At 54.5% G+C, this 15,446-nt stretch overlaps 1 protein-coding gene across 1 annotated transcript in view; it reads right to left on the reverse strand.

Moving 5' to 3' along the window:
* The window catches only part of TRIM8 (tripartite motif containing 8), a 30,496-nt gene extending 15,328 nt beyond the window's left edge, over positions 1–15,168 (reverse strand). The window contains exons 1-2 of the mRNA XM_010412942.2: positions 13,977–15,168; positions 13,033–13,688 (exon numbers count right to left, since the gene is read on the reverse strand). Of these exons, the coding sequence (XP_010411244.2) occupies positions 13,033–13,602 (570 nt within the window). The 5' untranslated portion in view covers positions 13,603–13,688; positions 13,977–15,168. The remainder of the gene's footprint in view (positions 1–13,032; positions 13,689–13,976) is intronic.
* Between the last annotated feature and the right edge of the window lie 278 nt (positions 15,169–15,446).

Raw genomic sequence — 15,446 nt, forward strand, 5'->3', positions numbered from 1 at the left:
TTTTTTTTTTTTGTGAGGTGGCTGTTGAGAATCTGAAAGCCCGGATTATAATCTTTATGAATCCCATAGTTAGATCGTGCTGAACAGCAGCCCAGCAATACCAGATGTTCAAACAAAGCTGCCAACAGACAGCTGTCTGCAGCTTGCAGCGTGTTTTTACTTTAAAATGCAAAATGATACCAATCTATATTAAAAGAGAGACGTTCAGAGCCTTGCGATAGCAGCTGAAGCCGCGGATATTGCTCTTTCATGCAGGGTGTGGCAGCAGAAGGAAATATCTCAAAAACTACTGCTTAAGCCACCCTCCCAGCCCCCCCAAATCCTGGCCCCTTTCCTAATGGGAAAGAGACTCACGTTACTGCCTGAGTGCCGTGAATGTACCAGTGCGTGTCCAAACAAGCCAGCAAAAAGAAAAATGCAGCATGAACAAACACTGTCTAACGAAGGATGCCAGAACGAATCTGGGCGCTGCCCACACCTGGCTCTCAGCAGCATGGGGAGGACAAAGTGACACATGGGGGGACGGAGGGAACCAGTCCAGGGGTGGAGGGTGCAGCCCCTCCTGCACAAGTGATCAAAGTGGGACAGGAAAGGTCCCTCTGGCAGCACAGCATCACCAGTGGAAGCATGGGATGGAGGGGCATCTTCTGGCCCACCTGCCCAGTGTCCTATCTCAGGTTGTCCCACATCCCTCTAAAACACATTGGGATGCTCTGGCCCCACTGGAGAAACTCTGCCTGAGTCTCCTTGATGTGAAGCAGATTTTCAACTTGCATTGCTTTGTACCTTTATTTGTTAGGCTGGCTGGGACCAGGCACAAAGCCCTACACCCTGCAACCTTTTCTGCACACCAGCAGCTGGAGACGGCAAGAACTGGAGCTCAGCCTCGCTCTTCATTATTCCTCCCTCTGGAAATGCAAGCCACCCACAACGACCACATTTTGGGGATGGCAAGTCCCAAATACACTAGGCACGGCACAGTACTCCTGGCTTACAAGAATTGTGCAAGGAGGGCTCTGACTTACTCGAATGTGACGTCCCAAATTCCCCACCAACCGCGATCACAGGAAATCTTTGGGACCGGTCCCAAGGCTGCCTCATTGTGCTCCGAGCAGCAACAGCATGAATGAATCATGCTCCTCAACGTGACACCCAGCTCCCAGCAACGTACTCAGGACCAAAATATTTACGTTGCAAATGAGTAAGAATAGGACCAGATCCCCTCCCCAGCCTGGTGGCATAAAAAGGCCAACCTGTTCTTGCATCGAGCAAGTGGGTGGCAGAAGGATAGGAAAGCAGGAGGCAAAGACCAGTCCCCATGTCTTGCAGCCTGGCTCTGCCCAGCAATGCTGAATCAGAGCCCTTCCACGTAAAAGCAAAACCCCAGAGTGGCAAGCACTGAGACTACGATCCCCGTGGTACCACGCTCCTTCTGGGTGACACGTGAGGGAGCATGCTGGGACCTGTAGTTTCCAGCCAGCCAGCTGCAAAATGCCATCCTCCAGTAAACACATCTCAAATTAAAGTGATGCAAGGCCCCCAAGCTCCTGGCAAGGTGCCAGCCATGGCTTCTTGTTGGCAGGCACTTGGCCAATTCCCATGTGTTGCACTAGCCCCTTTCCCAGGAGAAGCCAAGAGCCCGCAACCCACAAATCCCCTCGCAGCTGACCTGCAACCCACCCTTTCTGAAGCAACATTTCTGCATGGACAGCAGGATGCTCCCAGAGCTCTGGTGCAGCCCTGGCCAGCAGGAGACATCAGCCCTGCTCCTGCCTTGGTGTTGAGCCCCTCCACCTCTGCTCCATGGCACTGCGATGGCAACCCTCGAGCAAGACCCTGCATCCAGCACTGGCCAAACTTCAGCTACATAAAGCCCAACACTGCATCCCTCGAGGGGTCCCATAAAGATTCCACTGAAGCAATCAGAGTCGTAGGAAGCAAAAGGCAGCACACTGGCGTGGTGTTTTCAGGCAGAATAGTGCAAGCAGGCAAAGCTCCGCTGAATCACCTTGCCAGCTGGGGACAACCACCTCCCTACCGCATCCCAGATGGGCATGCAGCCACTCCAGGAGTGCTGTCACCCTGTGCTCCAGCAAGGCCAGTCCATACGTCACCCCCTGGGGAACGTGGCACCCCTCTCCTCACCCGCTCACCCTCCCCGCTGCGGAGGAAATCATGCGCCCGGCTGATGTCAGGAGACATCACTTCACACAAAGGCCAGGCTTCCTGGCAGGGAAGGGGTGGGGGAGTGGGGAGGAAGGGGAAGAGGAGCCCGGGGCAAAGGCAAATGGCATCTACAGCTCCTTGTGTGTGCAAAGGGGCAGCAGCAGGAGACAACATGGCTCCTTCTACTTCAATTGCCCTTGCACCTGGGAAAGAGAGGCAACATCGTATATCCCAGTGCCCTTCGCAGCAGCCACAGCATGGCCCTGCCCTGCACCCTGTGCACCCGTTTAAGAATGCACTGAAAAGAAGGGACTCAAGTTTATTTTAATTTGCTCCTGCAAATAAATGAGTTCCATCTTGTCCACACCAGGCAGGCTGTGGCTGTTGCCAACCAGGGGACACAGCTTCCGGCTTAGCACCCAACCAGGAGAAAAACCACTTCTATGAGAAGATCCAACATCAGCACCCCAAAAATGGGCACGAGCATGCACCCCACCTGTCTCCTGCTCATGGGTGGATAAATACTCATGGTACCCATTAATTGATAAATACAGATAAAAATAACTGTCAAGAGTAACCTGCAGCCCTCATTCCCAAACTCCTCTCTCCGGTATGCTTCCCAAAGCCAAGCATCTTCGCAAAACATGGCATATCATGGTACCCACAGGATCGACATAACTCCTGCTTCAGCATCTCCTCTCCTCCTCTACCTCTTGCAGTCCCAGCTCACCCCCAGGCAGCGAAAGTGGCTGGTGGCCAGCACCAGACTGCATTGCCTTTGTCTCCAACTCAGCCTCTCTCTCAAGGACAGGAGCACTCTGGACCAGCTGCACAGGGACCAATGAAGAGGGCTCGGCTATAGGGGACCTGTGGGATGTGGTCGATGTTGATTGAAAAGGGAAATCACTGATGTTGCAGGGGGCAGCCAGGGAAGGTGGATTTTGGATGTGGGCACCACCAGGGAATAACTGTAAAGGAGCAAACCCTGCTGCTCTCCTTCAACGTGCTGACTTCTGCTCCTAGGAGAAGGCCTGCCATTGGTTTTTAATCTCGCCCGATTACGGACCAGCCTTTGACATTATTGATCTCAGGCCTCTGAAGTATCATTTATCTTCCAGGTTTGACTTGGCGATCAGAGCTCGACAGCTCAGACCCCAGTCAGCTCCATCCTCCCAGGGAGCCAGGGGAACTGCTCTGCTCAACTCCGGTCCTGCTGATTCATGTGAGCCATATTTAAGGCTCAGTTTCCATCCTCACATAAGGTGTCTTTCACTCTCTGCCTACCTGGCATTTCATTTTCTGACTCAAAAATCCAGCTCCTCAGGTCTCTGGCAGACCAGCAGTGCTTTCTCAAGTTTAGCAGTCCAAGGTGCCTCTAGTGTGCCCTGCTTCCCCCTTTCAGTTTCATTATCCTCTTTCAAAGAGGATGCAGCAGAGACACAGATATTATGGGACGTGCTGAGAACTGCACAGGGACTGGGGGAGCAGCGCCAGCAGTCAGTGTACAACCAGAGAAGCCATTTCTAGCTGTGACCCACTGCCATTTTCTAGAGCAGAAAGGACCAACAACGACAGCTCCTCATTCCCTAGTGAGATTGCACCCACAGAAAAACCAGCTAGCTATCGTGGTTCTGTGGTGGCTTCCCCTTACTTGCCAGCCAGCACAGCTGCCACAGGGCCAGCTCATGACTTGTGCTTGACCTTCAAAACGTTAATGCCTGCTCCCTTCACCAGGTCCAGAAGAGATGGGCTGACAGATTCCCTTTCCCCTGGATACCTACATCCAAACTGACAGACACTCCCAGCCTCCACTGTTTGGGAAGCACAAGGTTTTCCTCAAATGTCTTTGTCAACAGCTACTGGATGCAGCGTGTACACGAAGGCTGTCTTTTCAGATGCCTCCAGTCTCTCTCTCCTGCAAAGCCAGGCCTTGTGTTTTGGGAAGGAGGGGCATTTCCTGAGGAAGGCTCCCGTGGGCAGTTTTAATACATTGAGAGAGGAAGGTTCAGTTTTTGTTCTTCACCTTGTTATCGTTTATCATATTGCTGAAAAGCACTTTGGTAAATGGAGATTAATACCATGTGCACTTATAGATTGTTGCAGGAGCCAGGAGCCAGCCCTGGGGAGGACCAGGGGAGGAAGAGTCTGGATGGGCGCAGCTAGCAGGGTCCAGGTTCTGCAAGGCACCACCATCAGCAAAGAAAGCTCCAGTCTCCAGGACTGCTCCCCCACACTGCCATGGACTTCCTGACTCCTACCAGGTCCCCCCACCTCTGCTTACCTCTAATTTAGGGTAATACCTTGACTTCCCCACCCAGACTTAAGGCTGTTGCAGAGATTAAAATGATCTTCTCCTCCCCTGTTTTAAGTAGAAAGCTACAAATTCCTTAGCTGGAGGACAGGCCTTGGTTTTACCTGCTGGGCTCACATGCTCAGGAGATGCGTTTGGCAAGGGGTGGTCTTCACACCAGGCACTGTTTCTAGTTCTCTGCCCCTCTGCCCGGATGCCCTGCTGTGCAGGATGCCAGCAGGCAGAGGCAGGAAAATAGCCCCCAAATGTACTCACATTCCCTTGAAGGGGGCGGGCTCTGTCCCACCTGCTACGACCAAACTACCTCTGACCAAAACAGAGCTCGCAGGCCTCAGCCACCGAGCCACAACAGTGCAGCTGTGGCAGGAGAGCTGCAGTAATTCCCTCCTGGATCTGGCCACCCCCATCACTAAGGGGCTAGCATAATACCAGAGGGAAGGGGGAGTGCAGCACCCCCCCGCACTGTCCCCAAAGGGTCTGTGAGGGGGACAGAGACCTCGCAGCACATTTATTCCGCTCCATCCATTTGAGAGGCACGCTTCAAGGGGCTTTTTGCCGTCAGAGGCGGGTGCACCAGGACAGGAAAAGAACAAAGGGAGGCACCGGCACCCCCAGCCCTTTGTCTGAGCGCAGAGGAGTTCACCTGCAGGGAAAAAAACCTGCTCCCACCGCAGAGGCAGCAGCTCCACACGGATTTGGATGGGGAGAGGGACGCGGCCCCCCCTGCTAGCAAGAGGATAATGAGCAGAAGGATGCAATCACATTACCCTCTCTCTCCCCTTGCCACACGCACAAGCCCATTACAGTGCACGCCAACCCCCCCGACTTACCAACAACCCAACAGCCGCAACCAGCAATAAAAACCATTGCCACAGAAATACCAACCCACCCCCAGCGTGATCGATCTGTGTCTGCGTGTGGCCCAGCACCAAACCCTGGAGCTCAGCTCCACCGACCAGGATTGACTGGGAGGGAAGGGGGTGGGAGACTAGTTTCCAGGGGATGGGGTTTTAAAGGCACACAATAACTGGCTCAAATGAGGGTTTGGATTAAGCTGTCGTATGGCAAGGGAAAACACTGCCTCCATTAGGACATGGGGGATTTTCCTTCCCTTTCTCCAAAGCTACAGCTCTAGGATGAAGCTTCTAGGTCACCCAGGCAGGGAGAGGAGAACTGGGTGATGCTGAGCAAATGGGGGATCCTGAACAGGGAGAGATGGGTGGAGGGAAAAAAAGGCAGATCAGCCCTCCCCAAGCCCCAGATCATACAGTCGGCTGCTCTGACAATGTTTACTCATATTTCAGAGAGACACAGCCATCCGGAACGTCACTCCCTGCCAACTGCCTCATCTGGAGCCATCCACAGCTCGGCTCTTCCCAGCCCACTCCAGAGACAGCCCCCCCCACCAAAGCATCCACACAGCAAGAAACTGCAAAAGGACAGGTAGGGGGAAGAGAAGAAACAGAGAAATTAAATTAATTAATTTTTTTTTTAACAGTTCTGGTACATCATCCCAGCAAACTGATGACGTGGAGTGTGCTTGGAGTGTGCCGACACCAATGCAGAGTGCAGGGCACTGCACTGAGCTGGGAACTTCTGCTCATGTTACCATCACAAGAGAATCACAAGACAGAAGAGGGACAACCACGATGCCCTGGTGAGAACAGGCTGAAGCTGTCCTTATCAGAAAGGATCCAGGACTGGGAACCTCTTCCCCGAGTTCATCTGGGGGACATATGTAAAAACTTTTGCGTGCATCCAGAGTCTCATGCCTGTCAATAACCATCCCTCCCTCCATATTTGGGACCAGACATCTCTTCCTCCCATTCCCAAGCATGCTGGATGTAGCTCTCCCAGGGAAAGGAGGGGTGGCTGCCTCTGTCCTTCCATGGAGGAAAGGGAAGGGCAGGACATCCCCAGTCCTGCACATTTCACATCTCCCCACTGGTCCCCCAGCATTTGCCTCACCTTCTCTTCCAGCAAACGGAGGTTCATTGCAGGAAATTGGCTACCACTGCAAGCAAGCTCAGCAGCTTTGAGTCCTCTGTGCCATCCTCCTTACTTCAACCCAACCAGCATCTCCTCAGCCTACAGGCTGTTGATAAATGTAGGAAGTTGACAAAGTCACCAGAACCTAGCCCAGATCCATAGCATTTTATTTTTTTTAAGAGCGAAAAAGCCAGGCCAGACCAGATTCTGCCCCGGAGCCTGCGTGGCAAAGCAGAATCCAGCTCCAAGTGTTTATTTATAAATCCGTACATACATGTACATTTGAATTCTGACAGAATTAATTCTGGCATCCAGCTAATTCAAAGCATTCCTCCCCCATCACACTACTGTTGCAGGCCAGCCCTGCACAGAAGCTGATTATAAAATGCTGCACTAGCCAGGCATTTCTGCAAAGGCTTGTGCTATTGAGCATTCAGTCTTTCCTTGCTTGGCTATTTCATTGTTTCGGTGTCGATCCCTCCTCTCTTGCCCTGTGTTTCCTGGTTACTTTTGTCCCTGCTCTGGAAGCACTGCTGCTCTCAGCCCCATTTCAGTGTCAGATTGAAAAAAAAAAAAGCCCAAAACAATTACATGAAATTAAAGAGAAGAAAAGAAGAAATTATCACCATGTACCAAGATTTTCAGTAAACAGATAGGTAACGAGCAAAAAAATAGGCCAATATGCTGCAAGGCAAGCTGCAGACAGATCTGGGGATAGAAAACCCGCTGCCTGCCTCCCAAGTACAGCTAAGAAATCCCTGTGTGGTCACACGCTGTCCTCTGGAGCAGAGAGGAGAGAGGTCAGGGCAGCCAGCACTGTAAGAGCCTCTTTATTCTTGGGCAGTTGCACGAATCTGATCGCTTGTGCCCTTTGTGAGACATAGAAATCTGCCTTCTCCTCCCACCCCCTTCGCAAGCCCCTCTTCTGCTCCCCCTGCTCAGATGAGGACAGAGGCAACTCCTTGGCTCCAGAGGCAAAGACCAAAGCAGCAGAGAGTCTGTGGATGCCCCTCTGGCAGGACCAGGCCCAGATGGGCACGTGGGAGACCCTGAGAACGGTGCTTTGTTGGAGCAAGGGGAGGGGAGAAGAATGCAAGGACAGTCCTGGGACTTGTGCATTCCTTGAAGGGCTCACCCAGACTCCCACGTGTGAGGCACGAGGCTGAGGGGTGGAGAGAAGTCCAGGGTGTCCCACTGCAGTTCATGTCTCTTCTACTTCCCCCTCTCCATCATGCTCATGGGCTTGAGGAGAGCAGCACGCTGCACACCTCCATACCAGCAGACACATGATGCTCACATAAGCATCACACGATAGATTTAGATTAAACAAGGGTCTGGGCTAAATTCATTATGCCCTCATCACCAGCCAAAGCTGGGCTTGGACCTCCTAGTTCAGAGACCAGACCACAACACCTCTGTCTCAGGGGCTCATTCAAAGTCACTGCTGAAGGAGGGCTTCAAGGTGGAAAGCTCTAGGCCAGGGCAGTCTGGTGTGCAAGGCTGTGCCTAGAGATGCCCACCTGCAAAGTACAGCCAACTGCAGAGGGGTAAGCCTGGGCTACATTTTGTTGCTATTCCTTGCAAAGCAGCTCAAGGTCCTCAGATGAACCTTTCCTTACCTCTCCTCTTTCCACCTCACTCTCCGACAGCTCCCATCCACACCGCATTGTCCCCTGTGGGAAAAGAGCATTCTCCACTACAGCCCCTGTCCTACTCCTTTACCATGGCTGTCCCCTCCACACAAGCCTCCTTCCTCCCACCCAATCCACCAGGCTGCCTCCCAGCATTCTCCATCTCTGCTGTCACTTCTCGGATTGACTCCACATAGAAGACTTGCAGCTGCAGGTCTGGATCAAACAACCACTGGCAACCTGACGTGCTAAGGGCAAGGAAAATGCTCAAGCTTCGCAGGAAAGCAGCGGGGAAAAGCCCTTAATCCAAACCCTGTGGAGGCAGGAGACTGCTCCAGTTCAGCCAAAGATCTGGGACTGCCAAGATACCCACTGCTGCTTGGCCAGCAAACCCAGAGGGGTTTACAGCAGGGTGGCTCAGCCCCCCCAGACCTCTCTAGGGCAGCTTGGGCTGCTGCAGGTTGAACTGAAATCTGCTGCCCCTGACAATACAGCACAGCAAAGCCTGACAGATTGATGTGGTGAGTGGCACAGAGCTAGGAAGCCAGGCTAGGTGGGTGCTGGGATTTCTGCCACTGCCCAAGGCCCAAGAAGTCAGTGCTCATCATGGCAGCTTCACCAATTGACAGCATCCCAGGGCACAATGATCAGTCACATTTACGAGCATAGTGCCATATTCCTGAGGCCCCTGGGCAGGAACTAGGGCATAAGCAAAACCAAGGAGGGAGAAACCTGGATTAGGCTGACCTAACCCGTGGGCTGGGCTGGCAGTTCAGCTCTGGGGTGCTGGTGGAAGTTCAGATGGGGGTCGCAGGGAGAAGCTGCACAACTCCTGCTTCATAGGACCTGCTGCAAAAGTTGTCTGGGGACCAGATATGCTCAAAGAGTGCCACAGCAAATGCCTGCCAGGCACCAGCCACACCACCTACAGCCACGAGAGCTAAATTAGCACTCAAGCAGTTGGGCACTTGCACTCACAATGCCTGCAGTGAGCTGCGTGCCGTGCTCCTCATAAACAAGTCATCTGGAAAATAAGTAAGCCTGTAAAAATCCAGTCCATCACAAGTTACCAAACCTGTTTCAGAGTAAAATAACCTAGAGCAGCTCACGCCAGAAGCCTGGCAATGAAGCTGATCCCAAGCTTCCCCACCAGTGGGGCTCCCTTGGTCCCAGCAAAACATCTCTGGCACAGATGGAAGCATGGGGATGCAACATGGGACTTGGTGGTGGCCAAAGCTGGCAAAGAACCAGTTTCTGGTACAGACTTGAGATCCTTCTCTTCCAGTGCTCCTACCAAGTGCTCACCTTTCCTCTTTCTCATTATAAAGCATGTAAGTTGGCCTTATGTGGGATGCTGCCAAGAAAGAAAGCCCAAACCCAGGGAGTTGAAGATGGACTCAGCAGCCCAGTCCCTGTCACCCTGGATTTGCTGAACATGCCCTGCTCCATGGACAGTGCTGGATGCTGTTCCTACATACCTGCACGAGGGTTCCCAATGTTTTCCTGCAGGTCTCAGCACCACAACGCATTTTCTCCCTCTTAATGTAAAGCCACCAGAGATCTTCAGAATATGAAGGGATTTCTAGGAAGCTAGGTCAGGGGGAAATCTATCTCCTTCCCCCCAAAAAAAACAGAAGCAGGAGGAGAGGCTCTCTACCCAAGACCCTTTCCACTGGTGGCACCTCCAGCTGAGGACAAGCAGCTGGGAAACCCCTGAGCAAGCTCAGATGTACCTGGCCTCAATCAACCATGTCCCGCACAAAGACAGGGCAAACATGGTAATAATACCCTGCAAGTGAGTCTCTTTCTCTGACTGCTGACTTCTGACCCATACTCCAATCCCAGAAATGTAATTTTCCCCTTTTTGGATGGAGAAAAAATAAAAAGCAACACATCAACTTTGCACTGGAGCAACTTTCTTTTTCAGCCTTAGAAGCAGGTTCCCCAATGCAGGCAGAAGGCATGTGGCTGGGGCAGCAAAGGCAAAGATGGAAGAAAAAATGTTTCATTTTGAGACCTTGACACAAACAAAATGACAAGAAGCAAAAAAAAAAAAGAAAAAAAAAGAAAAAAAAAGAAAAGAGGGTGCCTTGTTGGGTTTTCTTTCCCCCCTCTCCTCTTTAAGCGCTACAAAAACAGGAAACAAAGGAGAAAACATCTCACGGGGGGAAGGGGAGGTAAGCGCTTTATACGCCCACGAAAGAAAGATTAACCACATATTTTATTTACTGTTTGTATTACGGTTGCACCGTGGAGTTCAACTAATTCCGAGCCAGGGCTCTGCGGGTTTGTGCAGCACCCAACACTGAGCGGGGTCCTTCCCCCAAACCCACCAGGTGCGTGCTCTGCTTCAGGCAAACCCTGCACAGACACCCCCTTTCCTCAGGCAGACACCCGCCTCCAGCCTCCTTCACCCAGCCAGAGCACTTCTGCCCCAACTGCCAGCTCAGCTGACAAAGCGCTGGTGCTGTCCCCAAGGAGTTTTGAGCCCCTTTTCCCCTTCAAACCAGTCTGTAACCAGGGTAAGGTGCCCTTCGAGGGAGGCTGGCAGAACAGCCAGAGGAATAAATGCTAAAAAAGCAGAGTTTATGGGGAGTGTGTTTGCAGGCTCCGGTCCCTCCTCCAGGCCATGGGGGCCACCCACCCCACAGCGGGTCGATGTTGCAACCCCCCCATTCGCGAGTCCCCCGCACCAAGGTCAGGGCTCCAATCCTCCCAACTTTGACTCATTTCTCAATTAACGGCTTTCCGAACCCAAGCCACACACGGAACAAACCTCTCACAATGGGGCCTCCCCCGGACCTCCCAAGCCCAGCGTTACTCATCTGCCCCCCCAGTCCCAGCCCATCCTTCCCGGGATGCTCCAAGTGCGGCTCACCGCTGCTGCAGGGTGAGCAAGCAGCCAGGAATCCCGGGCCCGGCTCCCGCAGGCAGGAAGCCGTCACCAGCTGAGCTCATGCACCCTAATTCGGGAGCCGACGAGGCCACCTTCCTTGCCGGCTGGCAAGGGGCAGCTTTCAGCCGGAGATCTGGCCACCGCCATGGAGCAAAGGCTGGCAACCTGCTGGGCACTTTTCCCAGGAGCTCATCCCTACCCCAGCTGCTTCCTGGAAGAACTGCTTCAACTATAGGGGGGATCCTTTGGATCCAGCTTGGTGCTGTCCTTCATTGACCCAGACTCCGAGCACCCAACCGAGCCACGCGCCCAGCGGGAAGAGACAAGCTTATCATCATAGAGAAAGGAAATTAAGATAACGCAGTGATGGAGGTATCGAGGGATTTGGCCAAGGTCACAAAATAATTCCGTGGCTCTACAATACAGCCGTCTAACACTTTTGGTGTCTGGCCACATATCCTAAAATTTCAAGCCAGGGCCAAAATCCAGCCTAGCCGGTGGCAGCTTTCTGTCAGGTCATTAGCAGCATGCATCCGCAAGAAGCAGCGAACATCCAGCCATAACAACAGCAGCAACAACAAAAAAACACGCAGCAAGAGCGGGAATAAATGAGATCAAAGTGTCCTGGAAAAGGACCTGGAAAAATAGTTTTGGTCCCTGGCTAAGGGTCCTGGGAGATGCACATGTGAGCCCCATCCCAGCCCTGCACAGCCCTCCCGAGGTGGCTCCCCACCCTGGCAGAGGGAAACCAAAATGACTCCCTATAAATAGAAGCAGAAAAGCGCTTCTCCAAAAGACTGACTGGGTCTTTCCCCTTCCAGCGTGTGTGGCGGAGCTGCTGGAACCTCCATGGAGGTCCCTGGTTTTCCCCCAAAAAACCTGGAGAGGAAAATAACCTTCCTGTGAGCTCAGGCTGGCTTCTCTCTACACAGAGCTGCCTGCTCCCCCACCCCCCCGCCCCACTCCCAGGCCTGGCTATCCAATTGGAAAGTAATTATACTGCAATTTTTATTTATGACTTCTTTTTTTTTTTTTTATTGCTAAATGGTGACTCATTTTGGCAACATTAAAATACACAGGAAATCATCCCCATTTTACAGTAATCACCATTCAATTCATTGTTAAATATTTATTCGGCAGACAAGCGCCGAGCCTCTTTCGAAGGGTCGGAGGGGGAGCGGAGGGGCAGCCCTGAAAAGGGGGAAGGTGGTAGAAGGGTCATGGCAGGGCTGCCCGCAGGGCTGGTAAATGCCCGCCAGGAACTGGAGGGTGGGGAGCCAGGGGTGAAAGCTCCTGCCAGATGGCCTCGCCAAGAGCAAAATACAGACCCGCTTTCCCTCGAATCCAGCATTACAGCCCATCTTGCTCCAGGGAGAGGGGCAGCCCTGTGTCCCCTAATAAAAACCACACTGTTTGGCCAAACCCCAAGCCTGAATCCCCACCAGTGAGACGTCATGGGTCTCTGACACGAAGCTCTTCCATTGCCGGGGGGAAGAGGATGGTGGCCACTGGCCCCCGTGGGAGGCAGTGGGAAGAGCAGGCAGTTTGACATTCACAGGCCTTACAATGGACAGGGTCCACTTCTGCAGCCACTTTGTCCTCCCAGGAAGCCCAGTTTTGGGGTGACTTGACCTCGGATGCAGGCAACTCTTCTGCCTTCCTCTGAACAGCTGTATAGCCCAGCACAAACCCGGGAGAACAGACCCTCCAAACAATCCTGGCCCAAGACCTCAACCCTTCCCTGCAGACCGCAAACCCAAGGGGCCGTAGGTCCCACAGCTCAACAGCTACGAAGGCCTCCCAGCGCAGACCCCTTCCCTGGGGGGCCCCCCTGCCACCCAGAGGCTCCGTCACTGCTTGGCTGGGAGGCCACCCAACATGTCTGCCACGGGGGGACCCCAGGCAGGAGGAGGAGCAGCGCCAGGATGGATTTTGTGTAGGTCCTACAAAAACACAGGGGAACAGACACGGCAGGGGAGAGGGCAGCCGGGTGGTCCCTGGGCTGGGCAAACCCGGGTGTCCAGGATGGTGGGACTCACCCGGATCTCATTGCGGCGGATCTCCACGTCGCAGACCGAGTGTCCCTGGTGGGCCCCGCTGTAGTAGCAGCAGAACTGGCAGACGGCCACCTGCTCGGCTTCGCAGTGGTACAGGCGGTAGGCGTTGTGCTGGGGGCAGCTCCAGGCCCGCACGTCCTCTGCCTCCACCAGGAGATGCCCCCGGGCCGTGGAGGGCTGCTGCAGGTGGGTCTGGACGTGGGACTGGCAGCACGGAGCCTCACACCTCAAACAGATCTTCTGGGCAGGCAGTGGCGGGCCCCGGCGACAGAAGACGCAGTGCAGGACTGAGGAGGGCTTCTCCAGGTTGAGGGAGTTGAACTTCTCCACGATGTTGGTGAGCTTCAGGTTCTTCTCCAGGTTGGGCTTCTGGTTGTAGGCCTGGTTGCACTCCGGGCACCGCACCAAGCCCGACTCCTTGGCCCACGCCTCCCCGATGCAGCCCCGGCAGAAGTTGTGCTTGCAGGGCAGCTGGACCGGCTCCACAAAGACGTGCAGGCAAATGGGGCAGATGAGCTCCTCTTCGAAGCAGTTCTTCCAATTCTCGGCCATCTCTGCCGGCAGCTCTGGCGACACTTCCCCCCAGCCGCTTTGGTCGCTCAGTGCGGTCTAGGGGCGGACGCCAGGGTCTGTCCTCCCTGGAAGGGGAAGGCTGAGGGTGAACGGACAGGCTCCCCCCTCCCCGCAGCACGCGCCATAAATAATAAACCGCAGCAGATTTTAAAATCGGGGATAAAATAAACCACAGAGCAGCACTCTAGGAATATCCGGCAAGAAAACGCAATGTCCCCATCGCTTTGTTAAAAAAACAACACAAACGGTTAATAAAACCCCAACACGATCCTGTTGGACTTACAGCCCAAAGTCCTAACCACCCCTAAAAGCCATTTGCTCCTTTTTACCCAAGAAGGTGAACTGAAACTTACCGAAGGCTGAAAAAAATCCATACAAAATCCAGCAGCAGAGTCCAAGTTCCATATAAAGCTCCTAAATTTAGCGCTCCGGATCAGATTTTTCTTTTCTTAGGTTTGCAACTGACATTCAATATTTTAAAGGGACTTTTGTCCCCCACCAAACCTGGCCAACAGCTGAGGGCACCGACTCGTTCGGGCTTTTTTTTTCCTTCCCTGTATTTCTCCTCCCTCTCCCCCTGATGGGAGTTGGGAATCAGAGTCTTTTAAAGGAAACAGATCAAAGGGTTAAGATCCAAAACGGGAAAAGGAGGAAGATTAAAAAAAAAATAATAATAGCGACGATGACGATGGCGGAAAAACGAATTCTCTCTGCGGCCCCCGAGATTTGCTTCTAAATCGGAGGAGCAGCACGCAAAAAAAGGAAGAGGGAAAAAAAGACAAGACCGGGGGGGGGGGGGAAAAGAGAAGAAAAAAAAGCCCTCTCGCCTGCTTCGAGATTGCGAGGTCTTGAATGGGAGAGCTCGGTCATTCAGAGCAAACCCCAGCCCAGCACAGCCCGCCCAGCTCCTCCAACGCTCCCGGAGGGAGATGGGAGAGGGGACGGGCTTTGCCACGGGGGGAACTGAGCCCCGCGGACCCCAAAACAACCTGCTCCCACTTCCCACCAGGGCTGGGGGGAAAAAGGTGCCCGGAGGGGTCCGTCCTAGCCCGCTCTCATGGCCGGCCCGGGGGTCGCAAGCCCCCGACGGTAACAATGATTTGGGGCGCAGGGACGCTGCCCGAGCCGGCGGCGGAGCGCTGCGTTCCCCGGCGCGGCCCCGCCGGGAAGGGGCGAGGCGGCGGCGGGCAGCCGGGAGGAGCCGGCCGGAGCGAGCGGTTCCGGGAGAGCCGAGTCAGCTCTCAGCCATCTTGAGCTGCCCGGCTGAGAACGGAGACCGGGAGCGCGTTAAAAATAAAATTAAAAAAAAAAAAAAAGGGAAAAGGGTATTTAAAAAAAAAGAAATTATAAATAAAGTCACCAGAACAACCCCGCTCCCGGGAGCCACCTCCTCCGCCTGCCTGGCGAGGCTCTGAGGAGGGGCTGCGGGGCCAGGCGAGCCCGAGCCGAGCCGTCCCGTCCCGTCCCGGCGGGGCCGCTCAGCACAGCCCCCCGCGCCCGCCCCCGCCGCCTCCAGCCATCTTGGGGTCGCCCTGGGCGCCGGAGCCCCACGCCCCGGCTTCCTCCCGCCGCCCCCGGGGAGGCGGCCGCGGCCGGGGGGGGGGGGGAACGAGGAGCGAGGCGGGTGGGGGCGCGGATCCCCGCAGCGGGGAGGGGAAGGGGGGGCGGCGCCTCGGGCTCAACCCCGGCGCGGGGGGCCGGGGCGGCGGCGGGGGGCGGGCGGGGCGGCCATGGGGGCGGCGGCCGCCGGGATCGATCAACCGGGGAAAGGGGTGCGGACGGGCGCGCCCCGCCCCGCTCGGGAGCCGGCCGGGGTGGGGGGG

Source organism: Corvus cornix, chromosome 6 (assembly GCF_000738735.6).
Source record: "Corvus cornix cornix isolate S_Up_H32 chromosome 6, ASM73873v5, whole genome shotgun sequence".
NCBI classification, from domain to species: domain Eukaryota; kingdom Metazoa; phylum Chordata; class Aves; order Passeriformes; family Corvidae; genus Corvus; species Corvus cornix.